Raw genomic sequence first — 19,846 nt, forward strand, 5'->3', positions numbered from 1 at the left:
TTTATAATTTTATTTTCAAATATTATTCAAATACAAAATATTTTCAATTTCAAAATTTTAACTTTTTAATCTAATCACTACCTAATTATTAGTCAAATATAAAAATCAATGCAACTTTTATAAACTTTAAAATAAAATACAAAAGCGATTCTTCTACCTAGAAGTTGGTAATTAGGACTATAAAACTATCGGTCTAGACTAGACTGAACCGATAGTTTTATTGGTCAGTCTCAGAGTGTGGTTTTTTTGGACCGAACGTAACTGAGACCAACCGAATGTATGTATATATATTTTTAAATATTATATATATATATATATATATAAGTTAATTATGTAATTTACATCTAAGGGATCACCATTAACCATATATACAATGAAATTATTTAATATTTATTAACCATATATAAAATGTTAAACAAATCACTTAATTTTAATTTATTAATTTAATTAATTTTTTTATCAAAAAAAGAAAAAAGAGAAAAAAATATTCATAAACCGAATTAGACCAAATGAACCGATAGCTAACAGTTCGGTTTGGCAAAAATGTTGGACCAAAATTTTCAATCCATGACACCCGCACCGGATCAATTACATTCCTATTAGTAATTGACGGACATACATGACAAGACTTAATTTGTTAAAGATTTTAATTTTAATTTTTTCTAGTAAATGAAATCTTGTCATATCAATTAATAGAGCGTCAAAAGAATACGAGAGGAGCATTTATATATATGCATTTGCGTGCAGCTATCTCATAATATAATATTTGCAGCAACGAAAAGGTTTCAAAATGCATGCACATATCCGACGTGGATCAGTAACATCGATCGATCATCACTGACTCAAAAAGTTCGTTTTTCTTTTCTCATCTTCTCAGATTCTCATGTGATCTTTTGATCAATTAAGACCGATTAGACAAATTAAGACAGAGATCGAGTAGTGGAGATTGAAGAATATTGAAAAGGTGCTTAGGAATTATAGTGTAATAGACGAGAGCTAACTTGTTGAGGATATTTCTTCTGAAAATTAGAAGAGAAATTTAGTTAAAAATGAATTAAGGGGAGGTTTTAATATTGACTTGAGATAAAAGTTGAAATTTGAATAAAATATTGTTAAAATATTATTTTTTAATATTATTATTATTTTAATAATATTTAAAAAGTTGAATTGTTAATTATTGTCTTTTGTGTGAGAATTTAAAAAAGTTGTAATAATTAGATGAGATGAGTGAGTTAAAAGGCTTTTTGCATCCAAACCTCCCCTAAATGTACTTATTTAAGAGATTTTTAAGGTGTACAAGTCTCGTACGTACTGCAGTCTGTTTAAGAATAAGTAGGGCGTGTTTGGTTAATAAAAAAAAGATAAACCCATCACAGATAACTTATATGGCAATGGCAAACTATTAATATAATTATTAACATGCGCACAAAGAAAGAAAAATGTTCAAATCGATTATACATCTACAAAAGATCAAATCAATAGTAAGAAAAATAGAGAAGTGTTAGAGTTACAATTTTTTTTTATAAATATAAATTCACAAATTGACATGACTTTATATATATGATATATATATATATACAATATTAGATCAACTTTACAATCAAAGTAAGTTTATAATCAAACGTACTATATCAAGTCATGTCAATTTGTGAGTTTACTTTTAAATAAAAAATACATAAAATCCAACCAAATTGATAAAATTAAAAAATATCATCATTTATAATATTCCTAAAAAAACTAGTTATTATAGCACCAAGATCCCACAATTTCAATAATCCCACCAAATTAGTCATTTGGCAGTTACATATTTTTTGTTTAGCTAAATTATCTTTCTTTCCATGTATAAATCATTTAATCATGTTTATATATGTGCATGAGATCAATGAGAAAATATACGGAAATTATTCTACCATTTATATATACGGAAATTCTTTAGATTGTCACGATGACCCTCAAGATGTTTGGCTTGATCTTGAGTCTCGATTTTGTCATGGCAACAATGCCCGTCTCTTCCATCTTAAAAGAGAAATTTCCAACCTCCACCAAAACCAATCCATCCTTGACTACTACAATAACATCAAACAACTTTGGGATGAATTGGGCAACCTCCAGCTTCCCACCTAAGTGTGGGCAGCGGGGTGCGGGCATGGCAGGGCGGGCAACCCCACTCTGCCCATGCGGGGGTGGGGCTCCCCGCCTCACATCTAGGGCCCCTAGCAGGGCGGGTGGTGGGGAGGGCCCAACCCCGCCCAATCCACGCTTACATTTATATATATATATATATTATATAAACATAAATATATATATATATTTTATAAATTGTGTTTATATAAATATATATTACAATTTGTTAGACTTGTTCATAAAATATGCATGGACAAATTTAAAAACTACATAATACACTACAATTTACACAAAACAAAATATGCACTAGCAATTTAAAAATTACATAGTTTTTAAATTATAGTCATATTTACAAAATTTAAATTTATAATTTGAGTCTAAAAATGCATTTTTAATTACTTTTGGACTTAGAAATCATTTTTAAACCAAGTAAAATGTAGTATTTTTTTAAGTAGACGGAGGCAGGGTGGATTGGGAATCCACCCCGCACCCCGCCCCCGCATCTCCGGGGTAAGGGACGGGGGTGAAAATCCCACCCCCCGCCCATGCGGGGCGAGGTGCTGGCAAAACCCCACCCCCCGCCCATGCGGGGCGAGGTGCTGGGAAGGGGTGGCCCCGCCCCGTAAGGGGCGGGTAGCACCCATGCCAGCACTTGGGAGAAGAGAGCCGAGGACGAAAGTGGCTTCCAATTTCTACTGGGACTCAATGATTCGTTCACTGCTTTTGGAACCCAAATCCTTGCGACCGACCATCTCCCACCTCTAAACAAAGTCTTCTTCATCCTCTTCCAAGAGGAACAGTAACGCCTCCTACAAATTCCCCGATTGCCATAAGAGAATCTTGCTCTTGCTGCTCGATCTTCCCACACATATCGACCACCAATCAAATGCATGAAATGTGGAAAAGATGGTCACCTCCGTCACCGTTGCTGGCTAATCATTGGTTACCCTCATGACTGTGAGCCACGCAACAACCGAAAGCCGTCACTCCTTGGAAAACCCCCTGTTGTTGCCAACCTCACCGAATCTAGCTCGAGCTCAGTCCTAGGACTCTTGTCGAAAAATTACCAGCAACTCATGAACCTCCTTTGTCCTTTATGTCCCTGCCTTTTGTTTTAATCTCTTATATGTCCCTCAACTCACTACTCATTTATACTGCGTAGCAATTTTCTCATCTTCAACTTGTTTTTTTTTTCAGGACCTTCAATTGAAGAGGCTGATTGAAGCGAGTGAAGCTTGCAATGTGCTCTATGTCTTTCAGCCCCAAAAGTTCGCTGCTTCCTCAGTTCACAATATTGACAATAAGACACTATGACATCAACGTCTAGGACATCCTTCCAACTTTACTATCCCTAATATTTTTTATAGTACATGTACTCTTTCTTATTGTGATACTTGTGCTCGTTCCTATGACACATGCTTACCTTTTCAAATTCAAGCAAATAAAAGTACGATTCCTTTTAATCGACTATATTGTGATATTTAGGGTGGCTATCATATCGCTTCTATTTGTGGCGCACATTATTTTTGGACTATTGTTGATGATTTTTCACGCACTACATGTATTTATTTAATGCGTTTTAAATTAGAAACTTTTAGTCATTTAATTCATTTCTTCACTCTTGTTAAAAATCAATTCAACTCTATGGTTAAAATTTTCTTAACTGATAATGGCCAAGAATTTCTTTCCCATAATCTCCAAACCTTCCTTCATGATCACGGCATCATTCACAAACATACATGGGTTGAAAGTCCTCAACAAAATGGTATTGTAGAGCGTAAACATTGGCACCTCTTGATTGTTGCTCGGAGCCTTCGTTTTCAGGCACATTTACCTCTTAAATTTTGGGGCGAATGTGTTCTTACTGCTACATATCTCATCAATAGGACCCCTAGTTGCTCTCTCCAAAATCAAACTCATTTTCAACTTCTTCTTAACACTCCACCCACTTACACCCATCTACGTGTATTTGGTTGTCTTTGTTATGCTTAGACTCTTACTGCTCATAGACATAAATTTTCACCCAAAGCATCCCGCTATATCTTCCTCTGTTATCCTAGCAACTGTAAAGCCTATAAGTTATATAACCTTGACACCGACAACATTTTTTATTCTCGTAATGTCACCTTTTATGAAGACTAATTTCCTTTCCAACATACTGTCACTTCACATCCCACTAGTCCCACAATTCTCCCTTTACCTGTTCCAGAACTTATTCCTCCTTCTACTCCATCACCGGCCATACCTACAGACTTTGCACCCACTACCATTATTTCTTCTCATCCGCGCCGCAACATTACTTGTTCGGCATACCTTTTTTATTATGTTTGTCCTACCATACCCACGGAGTCCATTGCTTCTTCGATCCCTGCACAGTCCTCAGGTACTTCTCATCCCTTATTTACTTCTCTTTCATACTCTCATTTTTCACCTGCTCATTATTCATTCTTAATTGCTCTTACTGCATTTGTTGAACCTACCTGCTACTCATAAGCCACCCGCCACTCCCACTGGCGTGAAGCTATGGCCTCTAAACTCCGTGCCCTTGAAGAAAACTCTAATTGGACACTTGAATCTCTTCCTCCTAATAAGAAACCCATCGGTTGTAAATAGGTTTTCAAGAACAAACTCCGAGCAGACGGCACCACTGAGTGCTACAAGGCCCGATTAGTAGCCAAAGGCCTCACTCAAGTAGAAGGAATAGACTATCATGAAACTTTTGCTCCAGTAGCCAAGATTACCACAGTCCGCTGTGTTCTAGCCGTTGCTGTCACAAAAAATTGGATCATTCACCAAATGAATGTCCACAATGCTTTCTTGCATGACGAACTTGATGAGAAAGTTTACATGATCCCATCACCCAGCTATTGTATTAAGGGGGAGACATGCGTTTGCCGCCTATGGAAATCACTTTATGACCTTAAGCAAACATCCCAGAATTGGTTTTTTAAACTAACATATGTTCTTCTTACTACAGGTTTTGTTCAATCTCAAGCCGATCACTCTCTATTTATTTTGATCACTGCTACCAGTCTCACGATTGTTTTAGTGTATGTTGATGACATGTTGGTTGTCGGCAATAATCTCTCTCAGGTCACTTTCTTCAAGACTGTTATTTTCACTCACTTCAAAACCAAGGATTTTGGACCTCTCAAATATTTCTTTGGACTTAAATTTGCTTGATCCCCTTCAGGCATTTTTCTTAATCAGCGAAAATATGCCCTGGACATTCTTGCCGTTAGTGGACAACTTGGCTCTCGTCCTGCTCCATTTTCCGTGAAATACAACCTAAAGCTCAATGACACTGATGGTGATCTACATCCTCATCCTGCTCCTTACCGACAGTTACTTGGACATCTCATTTATCTCACCATAAACAGACCTGATATAGTCTTTGCGGTGAATATTCTCAGCCAGTTCATGCATGCTCCCCGGATTCCTCACATGTTAGTTGCCACCCGTGTTCTTCGCTATATTAAAGGCACTCTAGACCAAGGCATATTCTTGTCCTCTTCCATAGACTCTGATTAGGCCAGCTGCCCCACTACTCGACGGTCTACCACCTGTTTCTTCATTACTCTTGGATCTAGTCCTGTTTCGTGGCACATTAAGAAACAGATTACAGTTGCCTGATCCTTTACTGAAGCCGAATACTATGCCATGGTTGTGACCACCTGTGAACTAGTATGGTTACAACAACTTCTTCACAATCTTGAAATCCCACACAAAGCTCCTATGACCCTCTATTGTGACAACCAGTCTGCCCTCTACATTGCTCACTATCCTGTTTTTCATAAGTGCACCAAACATATTGAGATCGACTACTACATTGTCCGTGATAAACTCTGTTCTGGTCTCTTCACCACCTCTCACCTTCCATCTTCTGAGCAGATCGTAGATATCTTCACCAAAGTCCTGGGTCATGATCTCTTTCATCATTTGTCTTGCAAGTTGGGCATTACGGATCTCCATGCGTCAACTTGAGGGGAGTATTATTATAGCACCAAGATCCCACAATTTCAGCAATCCCACCAAATTAGTCATGAGTAATTCTACATACAACCATGAAGTGCGTAAACGTCGCGTAATCATTTTGAAAAAGAGTGAGGTCTACTATTAAAAAATTAATTTTTTATGTACGTAGGTCTCATACTTTATTCACTTTTTTCAAAATGATTACGTAACGGTTGCACAATTCACGATTACAAATATATTTTCTCTTTATATATATGTGTATGAGATCAATGAGAAAATATATGGGAAATTATTCTACCATTTGTTTCTTAACACTAGTCATGCGGCCTTCCGGCCATAGCATGCAAGTTTGCCCACAACAACACGGTTAAATCTGGTAATATTCTTGTCCTAGTTTTGAATTGACGCTACTTAAAACTATTCGAAGAATTTATAAGGAATGTTGCTTTTATTGGAAATTAATTCCGGGAATCAAATGCGCACAGTTTCCGGCCTATGCAACAAACTATATTTCATGAATTTGTATATATATATATATATATATATATATATATATATATATATATTAATATATATATATAGCAATATTGTAATTTAAAAATCTAGAAATATTTGGAGATATTTATTTATAAAAAGCATGCGAATTGAAACCTGTTCATGAGATCAGCTTAATAAACCGATCGAATGAAGTAGTACACTTTTCTGAATAAAGTTATCAATGATGAGTGTATGGGTTTATCCATCAAGCAATTGGATGATCATGGGTATCAAATCCACAGCTTTAATCTGATGGAAGCATTTTAATTCCCGTTATATTATATAGGATAGATTTCAAATCGGGTATTTCAAAATTCTTGATTTCATGCCGATCAGTGTTTTCAGTCTTGATATATAATATAATATAATGGTTGATTCATTGTACGAATCCACGTACGAATCAAAAAATTAATTTATAAGTTAATATAAAAGATACATCATCCAGACATATGATACCAGCTGTATAAAAGATATATTATATACGTACGTCAACTTACGAGTAAAAAGAATCCACAAAAACTATATTACTAATTTCCACCATATCAAGTACCATGTGGACACACACAAGATATAGTTAATTAATTAAATATATATATATATATAGCAATTTCATAATTATCATTCTAGTACTAAGATTTACGCCTAACAACTCATGGAAACTAGCTATAGCTTGAGGAACAATTTAGAATGGTTATTTAGATGTTAGTTTGATGAGCCATAAATTCGAAAAGAAAAGAAGAGAAAATATCGATTAGAAATACAGATCATGTACGTACGTACACGAACGCTAGATTCTTCATTTACGAAGCACGTTTGGTATAATCGAAAGTACTTTGAGGGGGAAAAAAAGTAGGGCAATTAAGGCAGAGTACGTGTAACGTTACACCTAATGGAAGATCTAAACTACATGATTTATATTCTAAAAAAACTAGTCAATAATATAATTGGAGCCCCATTGTAATTTTATAAAGCGCAAGAACTTCTCATTCGTAAGCAACATGGGATATCACATGGGGTATCACAATCTCTCCCTCTTAAATTCTCGACGTCTTTGTCAGGCTCGTTAGTCATAGGTGGCACAGGTCAAGTCCCACATTTTTTGTTGGGATAGGCACTGATACGGCACCACATGGCCTATATTCCAAAAGGATTAGTCAATAATACAATTGGAGTCCTATTAGAATCTTATAAAGAGCAAGAACTTCTCATTCCCAAGCAATGTGAGATATCACAATCTCTCCCTCTTAAATTCCCAACATCCTCGTCAGGCTCGTTCGTCATAGGTGGTACAGCTCAAGTCCCACATTTTTAATTGGGATAGGCTCTGATATGGCACCACATGGCCTATACTCCAAAAAGATTAGTCAATAATATAATTGGAGCTCCATTAGAATCTTATAAAGAGCAAGAACTTCTCATTCCCAAGCAATGTGGGATATCACATGGGGTATCACAATCTCCCATTCTTAAATTCCCGACATCCTCGTCGGGCCCGTTCGTTGTAAGTGGCACGGCTCAAGTCCCACATTTTTTGTTGGGATAGGCTCTGATACCATTTGTAACGTCCCAATAGAAGACCCAAACCACATGACTTATACTCCAAAAAGACTAGTCAATGATACAATTGGAGCCCCATTAGAACCTTATAAAGAGCAAGAACTTTTTATTCCCAAGCAATGTGATATCTCATACATCACTTACTCTTATCCTTATCATATGGGGTATCACAATCATTTGTAACGTCCCAATGTAAGTCCCAGACACATGGCCTATATTCCAAAAGTACTAGTCAATGATACAATTGGAACGCTATTGAAACCTTATAATTAAAGAGCAAGAACTTATCATTTCCAAGCAATGTGAGATCTCATACATGACTTACTCTTATCCTTATCATATGGGGTATCACAATCTTCCATTCTTAAATTCTCGTCGTCCTCGTTGGGCCTTTTCGTCGTAGGTGACATGGCTCAAGTCCCACATTTCTGGTTGAGATAGGCTCTGATACAATTTGTAACACCCCAATGGAAGGCTCAAATCACATGGCCTATACTCCAAAAGGACTAATTAATAATAGAATTGGAGCCCCATTGGAATCTTATAAAGAGCAAGAACTTCTCATTCCTAAGAAATGTGAGATATCACATGGGATATCACAATCTCCTCCTTTTAAATTCTCGATGTCCTCATCGGGCCCGTTTGTCATAGGTGGCACAGCTCAAGTCCCATATTTTTTATTGGGATAGGCTCTGATACGGAACCACATAGCCTATACTAAAAAATGACTAGTCAATAATATAATTGGAGCCTTATTGGAATCTTATAAAGAGCAAGAACTTCTCCTTCCTGAGCAAGAACTCATTTCTTTAAATTCCCGACGTCCTCGTCGGGCTTGTTCGTCGTAGGTGGCACGGCTCAAGTCTCACATTTTTTTGTTGTGATAGACTCTGATACCATTTGTAACGTACCAATAGGAGACCCAAACCACATGACTTATACTCCAATTAAAAAGACTAGTCAATGATACAATTGGAGCCCAATTGGAACCTTATAAAGAGCAAAAACTTCTCATCCCAAGCAATGTGAGATCTTACACACCATTTACTCTTATCTTTATCATATGGGGTATCACAAACATTTGTAACGTCCCAATGTAAGACCCAAACACATGGTCAATATTTCAAAATGACTAGTTAATGATACAATTGGAGTCCTATTGGAACCTTATAATTAAAGAGCAAGAATTTCTCATTGCCAAGTAATGTGGGATCTCATACATCACCTACTCTTATCTTTATCATATGGGATATCACAATCTCTCCTTCTTAAATTCCCGACGTCCTCGTCGGGCCCGTTCGCCGTAAGTGACATGACTCAAGTCTCACATTTCTGGTTGAGACAGGCTCTGATACCATTTATAACACCTCAATGGAATGATCAAATTACATAGTTTATAATCCTAAAAAACTAGTCATTAATACAATTGAAGCCCCTTATAAAGAGTAAGAACTTTTTTTTCCTAAGTAATGTAAAATCTCAAATACTACCTACTCTTATCCTTATCATATGAGGTATCACAGTACGTACTGGCAAACATACTAAAAAGAAAGTGAGTGATGTATATATAATATGATTCCGTTATACAAATATTCCTAGTAAGACTTCCTTTATCCTGAAAATTAAAAAAGAAATAAAGATGTTATGTTCATAAGAAAATATAATATAGGAGATGAGAAAGATGAACACCGAGCACGCACCGACTCGGTACAAGATATACAGAATCATATTTTATTTCATCTCAAACACGTACGTTACACAACCAAAACAAACAAATCAATACACTAATGGTCCATCATTAATACATTAATACACTAATTACCATGGTCTTAGGAGGAATGACCTTATGCGAAATCATGACAATTAATGCAGAACTCTTACGTAGTACGGTTCGTTTATTAATCGGAAACAACCGCCCTATCGAGGCAAAGAAGCCATTTCAATTCCTTTAGATAAGATGATCATAGTCGATGCAAAAGAAAACCACGAACAAATTAATTATTATGAGTACCTTCGATCATCCCTTTCGTAAGTTTTGATCGAATTTCTCGCAGAACTTATCGCAGGGGCCGGGGGGAGAGTCCACTGCGTACCAAGTCTGAGTGGCACTCAGAGCAAGCGCGAATAATGCGCCAAGAAAAGCAAGCACCGTCCAGGGGCTGCTGAAATGATTGTGAAAGAATTCACCTATCCATGTCATACAAGCGTTGTCGTAGTACTTCTGAATCTGCCACTTGACATCCTCATACTCGCCCATGTTAGGCACTAAGTCGGTGCCAATCTCATTGAAGAGCCGAGCCACTTCTTCGTCGCTGCCGAGGAGGTTGAAGAGTACGCGTGCTTTCCTTAGTTCCTTGACGTCGTTGGCTTCATCGATGAGTGAATCGAGGAAGGATATGTACGAGGTGATGCCGAAGTCATTTTGGAAGTCCAGACACATTTCGTAGGCTATTAAGTTCAAGAACTTAGGCCCCGTCGAGTCATCCACTATTAGTGGAGGAAGCGAGAGGAATCCCGGGAAGAAGTTGAATTTTCTATTAAAAGATATGCCTCTCAAGGAATTAGCTTCACTTCGCTTCACATGGATTCCTGCTGCTATAAGCTCCTGCATGTTGCGATACGATTGCCAATCTGGTTTGTTCCTTTTCTGCGTCCGTGAGGGCTGCTTTCCTTTGTTTGGTTTTCTTGCCGGGCCCAAGAGACTTGTCCTCAGAAGGTCGAGAAGATGGGTTGGCTTTTCACCTTCTCCTGATTTTCCAGCTTGTTCTTTGCTCGATTGCTGATTCATTAGTACCATATTCTGGTTAGTTTTAATGAAATCATCAATCGATTTCTCTGACTTTTCTTTCGTCTGGCTCAGGCTGATCAGGTTCATTAACTCCTCGAGGAGACGATAGGGAACTTGGTTCTCCAGCAAGAACAAATCCTGTTGACAGAAGGCTACACTGTCTTGTTTTATATTGAACTCTTCGAACTTGTCTTCAACAGCAAGGTATATGTATTGCAAGATTGCGCAGCCGTCGACGACCAATATCCAGGCGAGGTCAACATCATTATATTTCTTCGTCACCTCCTCCTCGAAGCACTCCCTGAGCTCCTTAATAATCTTCTCAATCTTATTGCATAATTCTTTAATAGTCGTGCCGCTTCTTTTAACAAATTCTTTTGCCAGTGTAAGCTTGAACGTCTCTGCAATCTGATACTTTTCCTTTCCATGATGGATAGGACCCAATGATACCACTCTTGGCTCATAGTACTTGACGAAATGTTTGTGATCTCGGAGCAAGAATATTACCTTCTGTATTTTTGGTGTTTTGGATTTTGTTCGGACTTCACTGATCTCCTCAAACATTTTAAACCTTTCCTCTCTGACACTGGGTTGGACTAAACAGCTCTGCGTCTGTGCCTCCTCAACGGAAATGACAAGTTGGTGGCGGCCTTGGCTTGTTTCACCAACGTCGTCCATTCTGATCACACCTCTCTTCGATTCGGCCATTGCAAGTAGCAACGCAGTAGTACTTCAATCTGGTAATTAATATTAATTGCTGTTCTATAGTTCTTAATTTGGCAGTATAAGTACGTTTGGAAACTTAATTAGTTCGACAAATTTGGCAATTATGTTAGCTTGAAAAAGCTCGGAATATTTTTCATGACTTGAGAAACATGGCAAGTTTGGAATATACAGCACTACTTTTGGAAAACTTGAGTTTGATAATTAAATATAGAAATGTTGCTTTAATATACTCGAAATTAAAGCTTGGAATCATATACACACACATCACTGAAGCAACTGTATTTCATGGCTTGACAATATTGGTACGTAGGCATTCTTCATTGGCTTACAAGAAAAGGAACTAATATAGCAATATTATTGGTAGGCTGTGGGGTGAGAGAGAGAGAGAGAGAGAGAGAGAGGTGTCTGATTAAAACATTTACCATATTTTCAACTTTATTGACAATATTCCCTATAAAGGCTGGTACTGTGGCACCCAGCTTTCATAATATCTCACACACATTTCATCACATTTATAAGATTATTATTAAACACACTATTAAATGTAATCCACTCCCAATTATTTAAGACTGACTTCACACCCAGCTTCGTCTTCGATTCCAATGCTCTGCCTCCTTCTGCTTGTTTCACCAGCTTCTTCTCTGACAAAACTAACCTTCCTGGAGATCGGTGACTCCTTCATGGATATGAAATGCTCTGTTCCGGCCATCACAAGATCTAGATTGTATTCGCCAAAACAAGTTCAGTAGTTGTAACGCCTCAATAGAAGGTTTAAAGCACATGACTTATATTTCAAAAAGACTATTCAACGATACAATTGGAGTCTCATTAAAATCTTATAAAGAGCAATAACTTCTCATTTCTAAGTAATGTGAGATCTCATACACCACCTATCCTTTTCTTATCATATGGGATATCACAGTAGTGTTATGAAAACATTAACGTTCTTGTAATAGGATCACCTGAACTTTATAAATGTCCTAATAAATTTATGAGGCAAGTGTTGTAACACTCACTTTACTTTATGTTTCTACATATATGTCTCTCGCTCCAAACTTTATTATTCAGACTTTAAAAAATCTAACTTCCTTGTGGTATACTCCATAGTACATTGGCATTACTAGCAAGCTTGGTACATGTTTTTTTTTTTTTTCAAGAAAGGAGAAAACATGTTACACGAGGAGTCTTGCTTCAAACGATCAAGAACTATATATATAAATGCTAGTTTATTATATAAAACAAGATTTAACTATACCCATTTGAAAGAAAATTTGTTTCTTTTTCAATTATTATTGTGAAGAATGTAAAACAAATTAAGACACTTACCTACAGTTAATTAAGGTACAAATTAACTAGAAATGTGAGACAGGCCTTTTAATATGGCACACATGACCGGATTCAACATTTTGGAGAGTTTTCCTTTTCCTTTACTTTGAATAGGCAGTCATGAAGAATGACAAGTTGAAATGAAATTGAGAGAGAACAATTTGTATTTTTGTATATTAAACTGTACATTGAAAGACCCTATTAATTTATAGATGCATGAAACTTGAGAAAGAAGGAAATTACAATAAATCAAATATACTAATTGATTTAGACAATAAACTGAATATGGTAGAAAATAAATCATATTATCATTCATATGCTAGAATATTATGAATATATTTTATCATAAGTATGGTACTATTCTCATTAACGTCCCCTCAAACTCAAGAAGACGATGAAGACACTATCTTAGTGAAAATGTTAGCCTGGTTATCTTCTGATAAGACAGAATTTAAAAATAAGGTGTCTTACTAAATATGATCATATCAGATGAAGTGATAATCAATCTCGATATGCTTGGTTCACCAAATTCAGCTTTGTAATCTCTAAGCAAGATTTTCTACCCTAATGCACATGAACGCCTTGTTTGTTCGCATGATTGTTGCCAATACTATTTTTGTCCTGCTATGTGCAGCGCAGCTACTTAATTAATTCTGCTTTCTTGATTTATTAAAACCTCTATTAAGCAATCAATATGAAATATATAAATAATATATTCATTCCATCACACAAATCCTATCCCTGATCACTTCTTCATTTGCCTCTCTCTCTCTCTCTCTCCATGACTTTGCTCTATCTGAGATTTCGTTTCCAACATTTATTCAGTTGATCTTGTAATATTTCCAACAGCTCAAACGCAAGAGTACATGATGCATATTATATATAATATCACAAAGACTGCAAAACCTTGTATATATCTTCATACTTCAAGTAACTACGCATTTCATTAATTGGCCTCCATTTGCCAACCTAGATATATATATAGGAGGACTTGGTATTAGCTAGCTAGGAAGATCCACAACCTCAAAAAGAGCCCTTATTGCAAAGATAGGATGGAATCTACACACCAACACAAGACACAAGACATGGGTCCAACTACTGCAGAAAAAAATAACTCAAAATTAACGCCATCTTCTATGAATTAAGCACAAAAGAGAAAGCAAGGATCTTGGTAATGGTTCGGGTCTTCGGATTAAGAGTACAGGTTCCTTCTCTCTAGTCACCCCACACTCCTAGATCTCCTCTACGCTTCAAACATTTTCTTCATTGTTTCCTCTAATCCTTTAGAATTAGTACTCCACTCATATCCTATTATTTTAATCGACGATTACTCAAGGTTTACATGGATGTATCCTCTTATCAACAAATCAGATGTCTTTTATTGTTTTGTCAATTTCAAGAGTTTAGTTGAAAAATTATTTTCTTCTCAATCAAAGAATTCCAAACTGACAATAATGGTGAATTTACCTTGCATCAGTTCAATAATTTCTTGTATTTGCATGTCATATATCATCGTATAATAACATGTCCTTATACCTCTCAACAAAGTTATATTTTCGAGAGAAAACATCGTCATATTATGGAAATTGCACTATCTCTACTTGCACAATTGGGTCTTCCTGCATCATTTTGGATTGATGCATTTTTAACGGCAATCTATTTGATCAATTGACTCCTACTCATTACTCAATTTTGACTCACCATTTAGCAAATTGTTTTGTAAGTGTCCTAATTATTCTCAATTCTTTAACTTTTGGACGTGCATACTATCCATTATTGAGACCTTACTCAATCAACAAACTTGTTTTTAGAAGTAAAAAAAAAAAAAAAAAAAAAGCATTTTCACCTGGTATTCTTCAAATCATAGAGAATATATGCGTCTTGACTCTTGATCCCATGTCAAACAGGGTTTATATGTCCCATCACGTGCTATTTTATGAACACTCATTCCCACACTTTTCAAAGGCTGCCAACACTCAATAAATTGTCACGTGCCAACTACCATGAGTACTCCTTTAATTCATTTCTCATACATTAACTCAAATCCTTCCCATAATAACACAACACCAATCCAAAGTTCAAATTTAGAAAATGTGATGATCTCACCCAAGAATTCAAGTTTTGAAAACACAATGACATCACTCTCCACTACCATTCCATCCAACTAATACGCTAATGATAGGTCTCAAACTCAAAGAGTATAAATGCTAAGATAAATTGTTTCTCTTCGGATGAGAAAATACCCCTAGTTTGGATAATAAGCTTTTTCGATCCCTTTTATTGATTACTCCTGGCTGCTTTAAATAAGCAAGGCCATGTACAAACCAAAATAGAAAAGAAATTGAATACAAACCACGTAAAACAAAAAGCATAAACACACATACTACCGAAAAGGAAATCATGTAACTGAAAGTAAACGTGCGGCAACACTACGGAAAAGGAAATCATGCAACAAAAAAGTAAACGTGCAGCTTGAAACTCTCTAATTGATCACCATGGCTTTTGACCCAGTCCTACGCTGCATGCATGCCGTGCACGTTCAAGCCTCACTCTTTGATACTTGGGTTCGGCTTTGGTTTCTCTTAGACTTACGTGGCCTATCAATACTCCCTCCATTAAGTGGATCCTTGTCCTCAAGGTCCATAGTTGGGAACATTTGCAACAGCTTTTTCGTCTAGCCACTTGCTTGTGGACTTGGACCCGTTTGAAGGTCGTTCATTGTTGGTATAGGTGCAGCTTCAAAAGTACCATATCGCCGATTTTGAACGAAACATCCTTCCTTAGTTGGTTGCTCTTCGGTGACATCTTTGCAGATGATGTTGCCGCTACCATTGTATCCTTCCAGCATGAGTAGCCGTGACCCTTGACACCGATGACCTGTAGTAAAATGCTCATTACAATTCAAACATAGTCCTTGAGCTCGCCTCTGCTGCATTTCATCCCAAGTTAGTCATCGAACAGGAGCTGCAAGTGCGGCTGGTGATGCCCGAGTTGCTGGCGGAAAAGCTAACGGGGCTTTCACCGGTGGTGGAGGATGTCTTAACGTCCTTTGTCTCGATAGTTGGTCATCTTTTATTTGTGCTAAGCCGATGGCTTCCTTTAAGGTTTGAGGCTTAATCAGTCAGATACCATCGGCAATTTCAGCCTTCAAGCCGCCCATGAATGTCCCGACCAGAGCCTTTTGAGTCCATCCTCGTACCCGATTGCCCAAGCATTCAAATTCTCATTGGTAATCAAGCAGAGAGCCTACCTGCATGATTCTGGAAAGAGCTTCATCAAAATCTTCGCACTCCGAAGGCCCAAACTGAAACTAGAGTTCGTCTTCAAAATTTGCCCACGAGAGAACGTGTCCTTCTTCTCGTACTGTCTTGCGGATCCACTGGCACCATTGGTTGGCCTCTTCTTCCAAGCGGTAGGAGGCCAATGAAACTTTATGGCCTTCGGGAGTATTCTGGAACTCAAAAAATTGGTTCACACGATTGAACCACTCCGTCGGATCATCTCCTGAGAATCTAGGAAATTTAAGCTTTGTTGTTTTGGAAGATACAACCAGTCGTCCCCCATCATGGCCTTCACGGTATTGGCTACCGTGGTTTGGAGGCTCCTGGTTTATTAGCAATACATCAAAGAGGCAATTGAGGGTTTCTTCCAAATGATGAAGTCTGTCTGCCATGCCGAGCTCCATCCTGTGTAACCCATCCTGCACTCCACTGAGCCCAGCCTCCAACTGCTCAATACGCTCTTTATTAGTTCCCATAAATAACCTGGCTCTGAGGCCAATGATAGTTCCCAAACTCAGAGAGTATAAATGCTAAGATAAATTGTTTCTCTTCGGGTGAGAAAATACCACCAGTTTGGACAATAAGCTTTTTTGATCCCCTTTATTGATAACTCCTGGCTGCTTTAAATAAGAAAGGCCACGTACAAACTGAAATAGAAAAGCAACTGAATACAAATCACGTAAAACAGAAAGCATAAACACACATACTACCAAAAAGGAAATCATGTAACTGAAAGTAAACGTGCAGCAACACTACGGAAAAGGAAATCATGCAATCGAAAAGTAAACGTGCAGCTTGAAACTCTCAAACTGGTCATCCTATACTTCCACTTAGTGGTGCCATGCTCTGTCATGAGATGAGATGAATATACTACACTCTTAGCTAATGATATTTGGATTTTATACCCCCGACCTCCACATCATAACATCATTCGGACTAAATGGGTTTACAAAGTAAAACGAAAGGCAGATGGTAGCATTGAACCCTACAAAGCAAGGCTTGTAGCAAAAAAGCTTCAACAAATTGATGGCATCTATTTTTTTTTTTTGAGATGTTTCGTCTTGTTATTAAACCCGCCTCTGTGAGAATTGTGTTGGCATTGGCTGTGCAATTTTGGTGGAATATAAGACAATTGGATGTATTTAACACCTTTTTACATGGACATTTACCAGAAGAAGTTTACATCGAGCAACTCCAAGGATTCATTAATCTAGATCATCCTGAGTATGTGTGTCGCCTCCATAAGGTATTATATGGCTTGACACAGGCACCTCGGGCTTGGTACACTCGCATCTCTTAGTGTCTTCTTAATCTCGAATTTGTGGCTTCTCAGGTGGACACATCACTATTCACATTTTATCATGATAAAATTCACTTATATATTTTGACTTGTGTTGATAACTTATTGGTCACGGGTACACATGACTCATTTATCTTCTCATTAATTACCAAGCTCAAGATTAAACTTGCATTAAGGGATCTTGCGTCTCTTGGCTATTTTCTTGGCATTCAAGATACTAGGATGCACATGGACTTCATCTATGCCAAAGCAAGTATATATTAGATATTTTACATCGTTCACGTATGGTAAGGGCAAAGCAATATAGTGCTCCATGTGTGTCTGGTGTAAAGTTAAGCACTAATACAGGTGATCATTTATCCAATACAACTGAGTATAGAAAAATTGTTAGAGCCTTAAAATATTGCACTTTAATGCATCTTGATATTACTTTCAGTGTCGATCAACTTTGTCAATATCTTCATGCTCCTACTTATGCTCATTGGGCTTTTACTGAGTGAGTTCTTCATTATCTCAAGGGCACATGAATTGACCATGGCTTCTATCATACTAGTAGTGGCCTTACTCTTCAAGCTTACAGTGACTGAGATTGGGCTGATGACCTTGATGAATATTGCTCGACAACAAGATGTAGTGTTGTCCTAAGATCATCTCTTATCTTGTGGTTTGCTAAGAACCAACAAATGGTATCTTGGTCTAGCACTAAAGTGGAATATCGTGCATAAGCTTTTACAATGCTGAACTTTACTTGTAGCATATGATTATTAGCGATCTTCATATCTCTTTACATTATTCTCCTATTATTTGGTGTGACAACATTAGTGTCTTGGCCTTTGCTTCTAATCCTATATTCCATGCATGAACAAAACAAATTAAGTGGATTTTCATTTTATTGGTGCAAAAGTGATTAACATGGATGTGTGCATTAAATTTATTTCTACCAAAGATCAAGTCGCCAATATTTTTAACAAGGGCTTGACATCTAATCGGTTTTCTTTTCTCAAAGCTCATGGTTTGTGATCGACTCATTCGGTTGTGGGGGAATGTTAGCAAGTCTACCTGATGTGATCTCAAATGTGCTTCCAAGTGTAAAAGTGTCAAGTTATATCAATGATAAGTCCAGAATCATATTTCACAGAGACAAATGATTTTCAAAGTATTTGTGAAAGCTTATTCTAAAAATATGGTGATGTAAAAATACTATGTAAAATTCTTTTTGGATTTTTATGGTTATGAAAACAATTTGGAAGATAAAAAGTAATTTGTACACATTAAAGGATTTGTTGCCAATGGAGTGTATGGTGGAGCTTGGAGGATCTCGGGTCTACGACTTTGGTTTAAAATATGAATTAACTCATACACAATTTGATTTCTAAAACTGGAATGGTTCAAAAGGTGTTAAAATGTAATTTTAGTTTTTATCAAGCCTCAATAGAATTACTAATCAATGGCTAAAATTGATAGTTCACAGAATCAATTTGAAAAACACCTGGGTTGCAGTTTTAAAACTTCTTTATTTCCACCATTAACAAGCTTTTCTGGGCATTACTCTCCTCTTACTAACCCAATCAACGTGTTAATAAAATAAAATGTGAGAAATATAAGCTTAAAGTAAATATGTCAATGCTTAAAACAAAATATCCTCACTAAGCATCCACCAAAATTACTATAACACGCAGTTGATGGAATCCTTGATTAATTCAAGGTTCTGATGTGCCTTGTGTCAACAACAGAGCAAGAACAGAAGCAAAAGATTTCATCAAACTTCTCTCTTCAGAATTCAATTTCAGACAAAGTGAAGTATGCCATCAAACTACAGAAAATCCAACAAACAATGGAGAACAATAGAAAGTTTTACCACAACCCAAGCCTTAAGAACTTAGCTGATCTTCTTCCTCTAAACTAGCTAAATATTGGAAATGGAAAAAAAAAAACCTAAAGAAAAAAATCCCAAATTCTTCTGAACAAAAGTATGGAAAAAAATGCCAGTCGAAGAAGAAGAAAAATGAAACTAACTCCTTCCTTTTATACTTGAAATCTTCTCTCTTCTTCTCTCTCCTTGCCACGAATTTCCTTTCTTCCATCGTGCCTAATTGCCGCATCTTCTCCTCTGATCGTAGTCCCCAAATTCTCAAAATAATTGCACCTGCGTTAGTCTATCGGGTTTGATAGAGATTTAGTTTCTTTTCAGGTTGTTTCTCCTCATGGGCTTCACATGCACGTCGGCTGTGG

The 19,846-nt window shown here is 36.9% G+C and overlaps 1 protein-coding gene across 1 annotated transcript; it reads right to left on the reverse strand.

The window, feature by feature from the left end:
* Positions 1 to 10,025: 10,025 nt before the first annotated feature.
* LOC121253024 (UPF0481 protein At3g47200-like) lies at positions 10,026 to 11,767 on the reverse strand. The gene has a single exon (XM_041152914.1). The coding sequence runs from the start codon at positions 11,687 to 11,689 to the stop codon at positions 10,211 to 10,213; it is 1,479 nt and encodes a 492-aa protein (XP_041008848.1). The 5' UTR covers positions 11,690 to 11,767; the 3' UTR covers positions 10,026 to 10,210.
* Between the last annotated feature and the right edge of the window lie 8,079 nt (positions 11,768 to 19,846).

The sequence above is a fragment of the Juglans microcarpa x Juglans regia genome, chromosome 2S (genome assembly GCF_004785595.1).
Source record: "Juglans microcarpa x Juglans regia isolate MS1-56 chromosome 2S, Jm3101_v1.0, whole genome shotgun sequence".
Classification (NCBI taxonomy): Eukaryota; Viridiplantae; Streptophyta; class Magnoliopsida; order Fagales; family Juglandaceae; genus Juglans; species Juglans microcarpa x Juglans regia.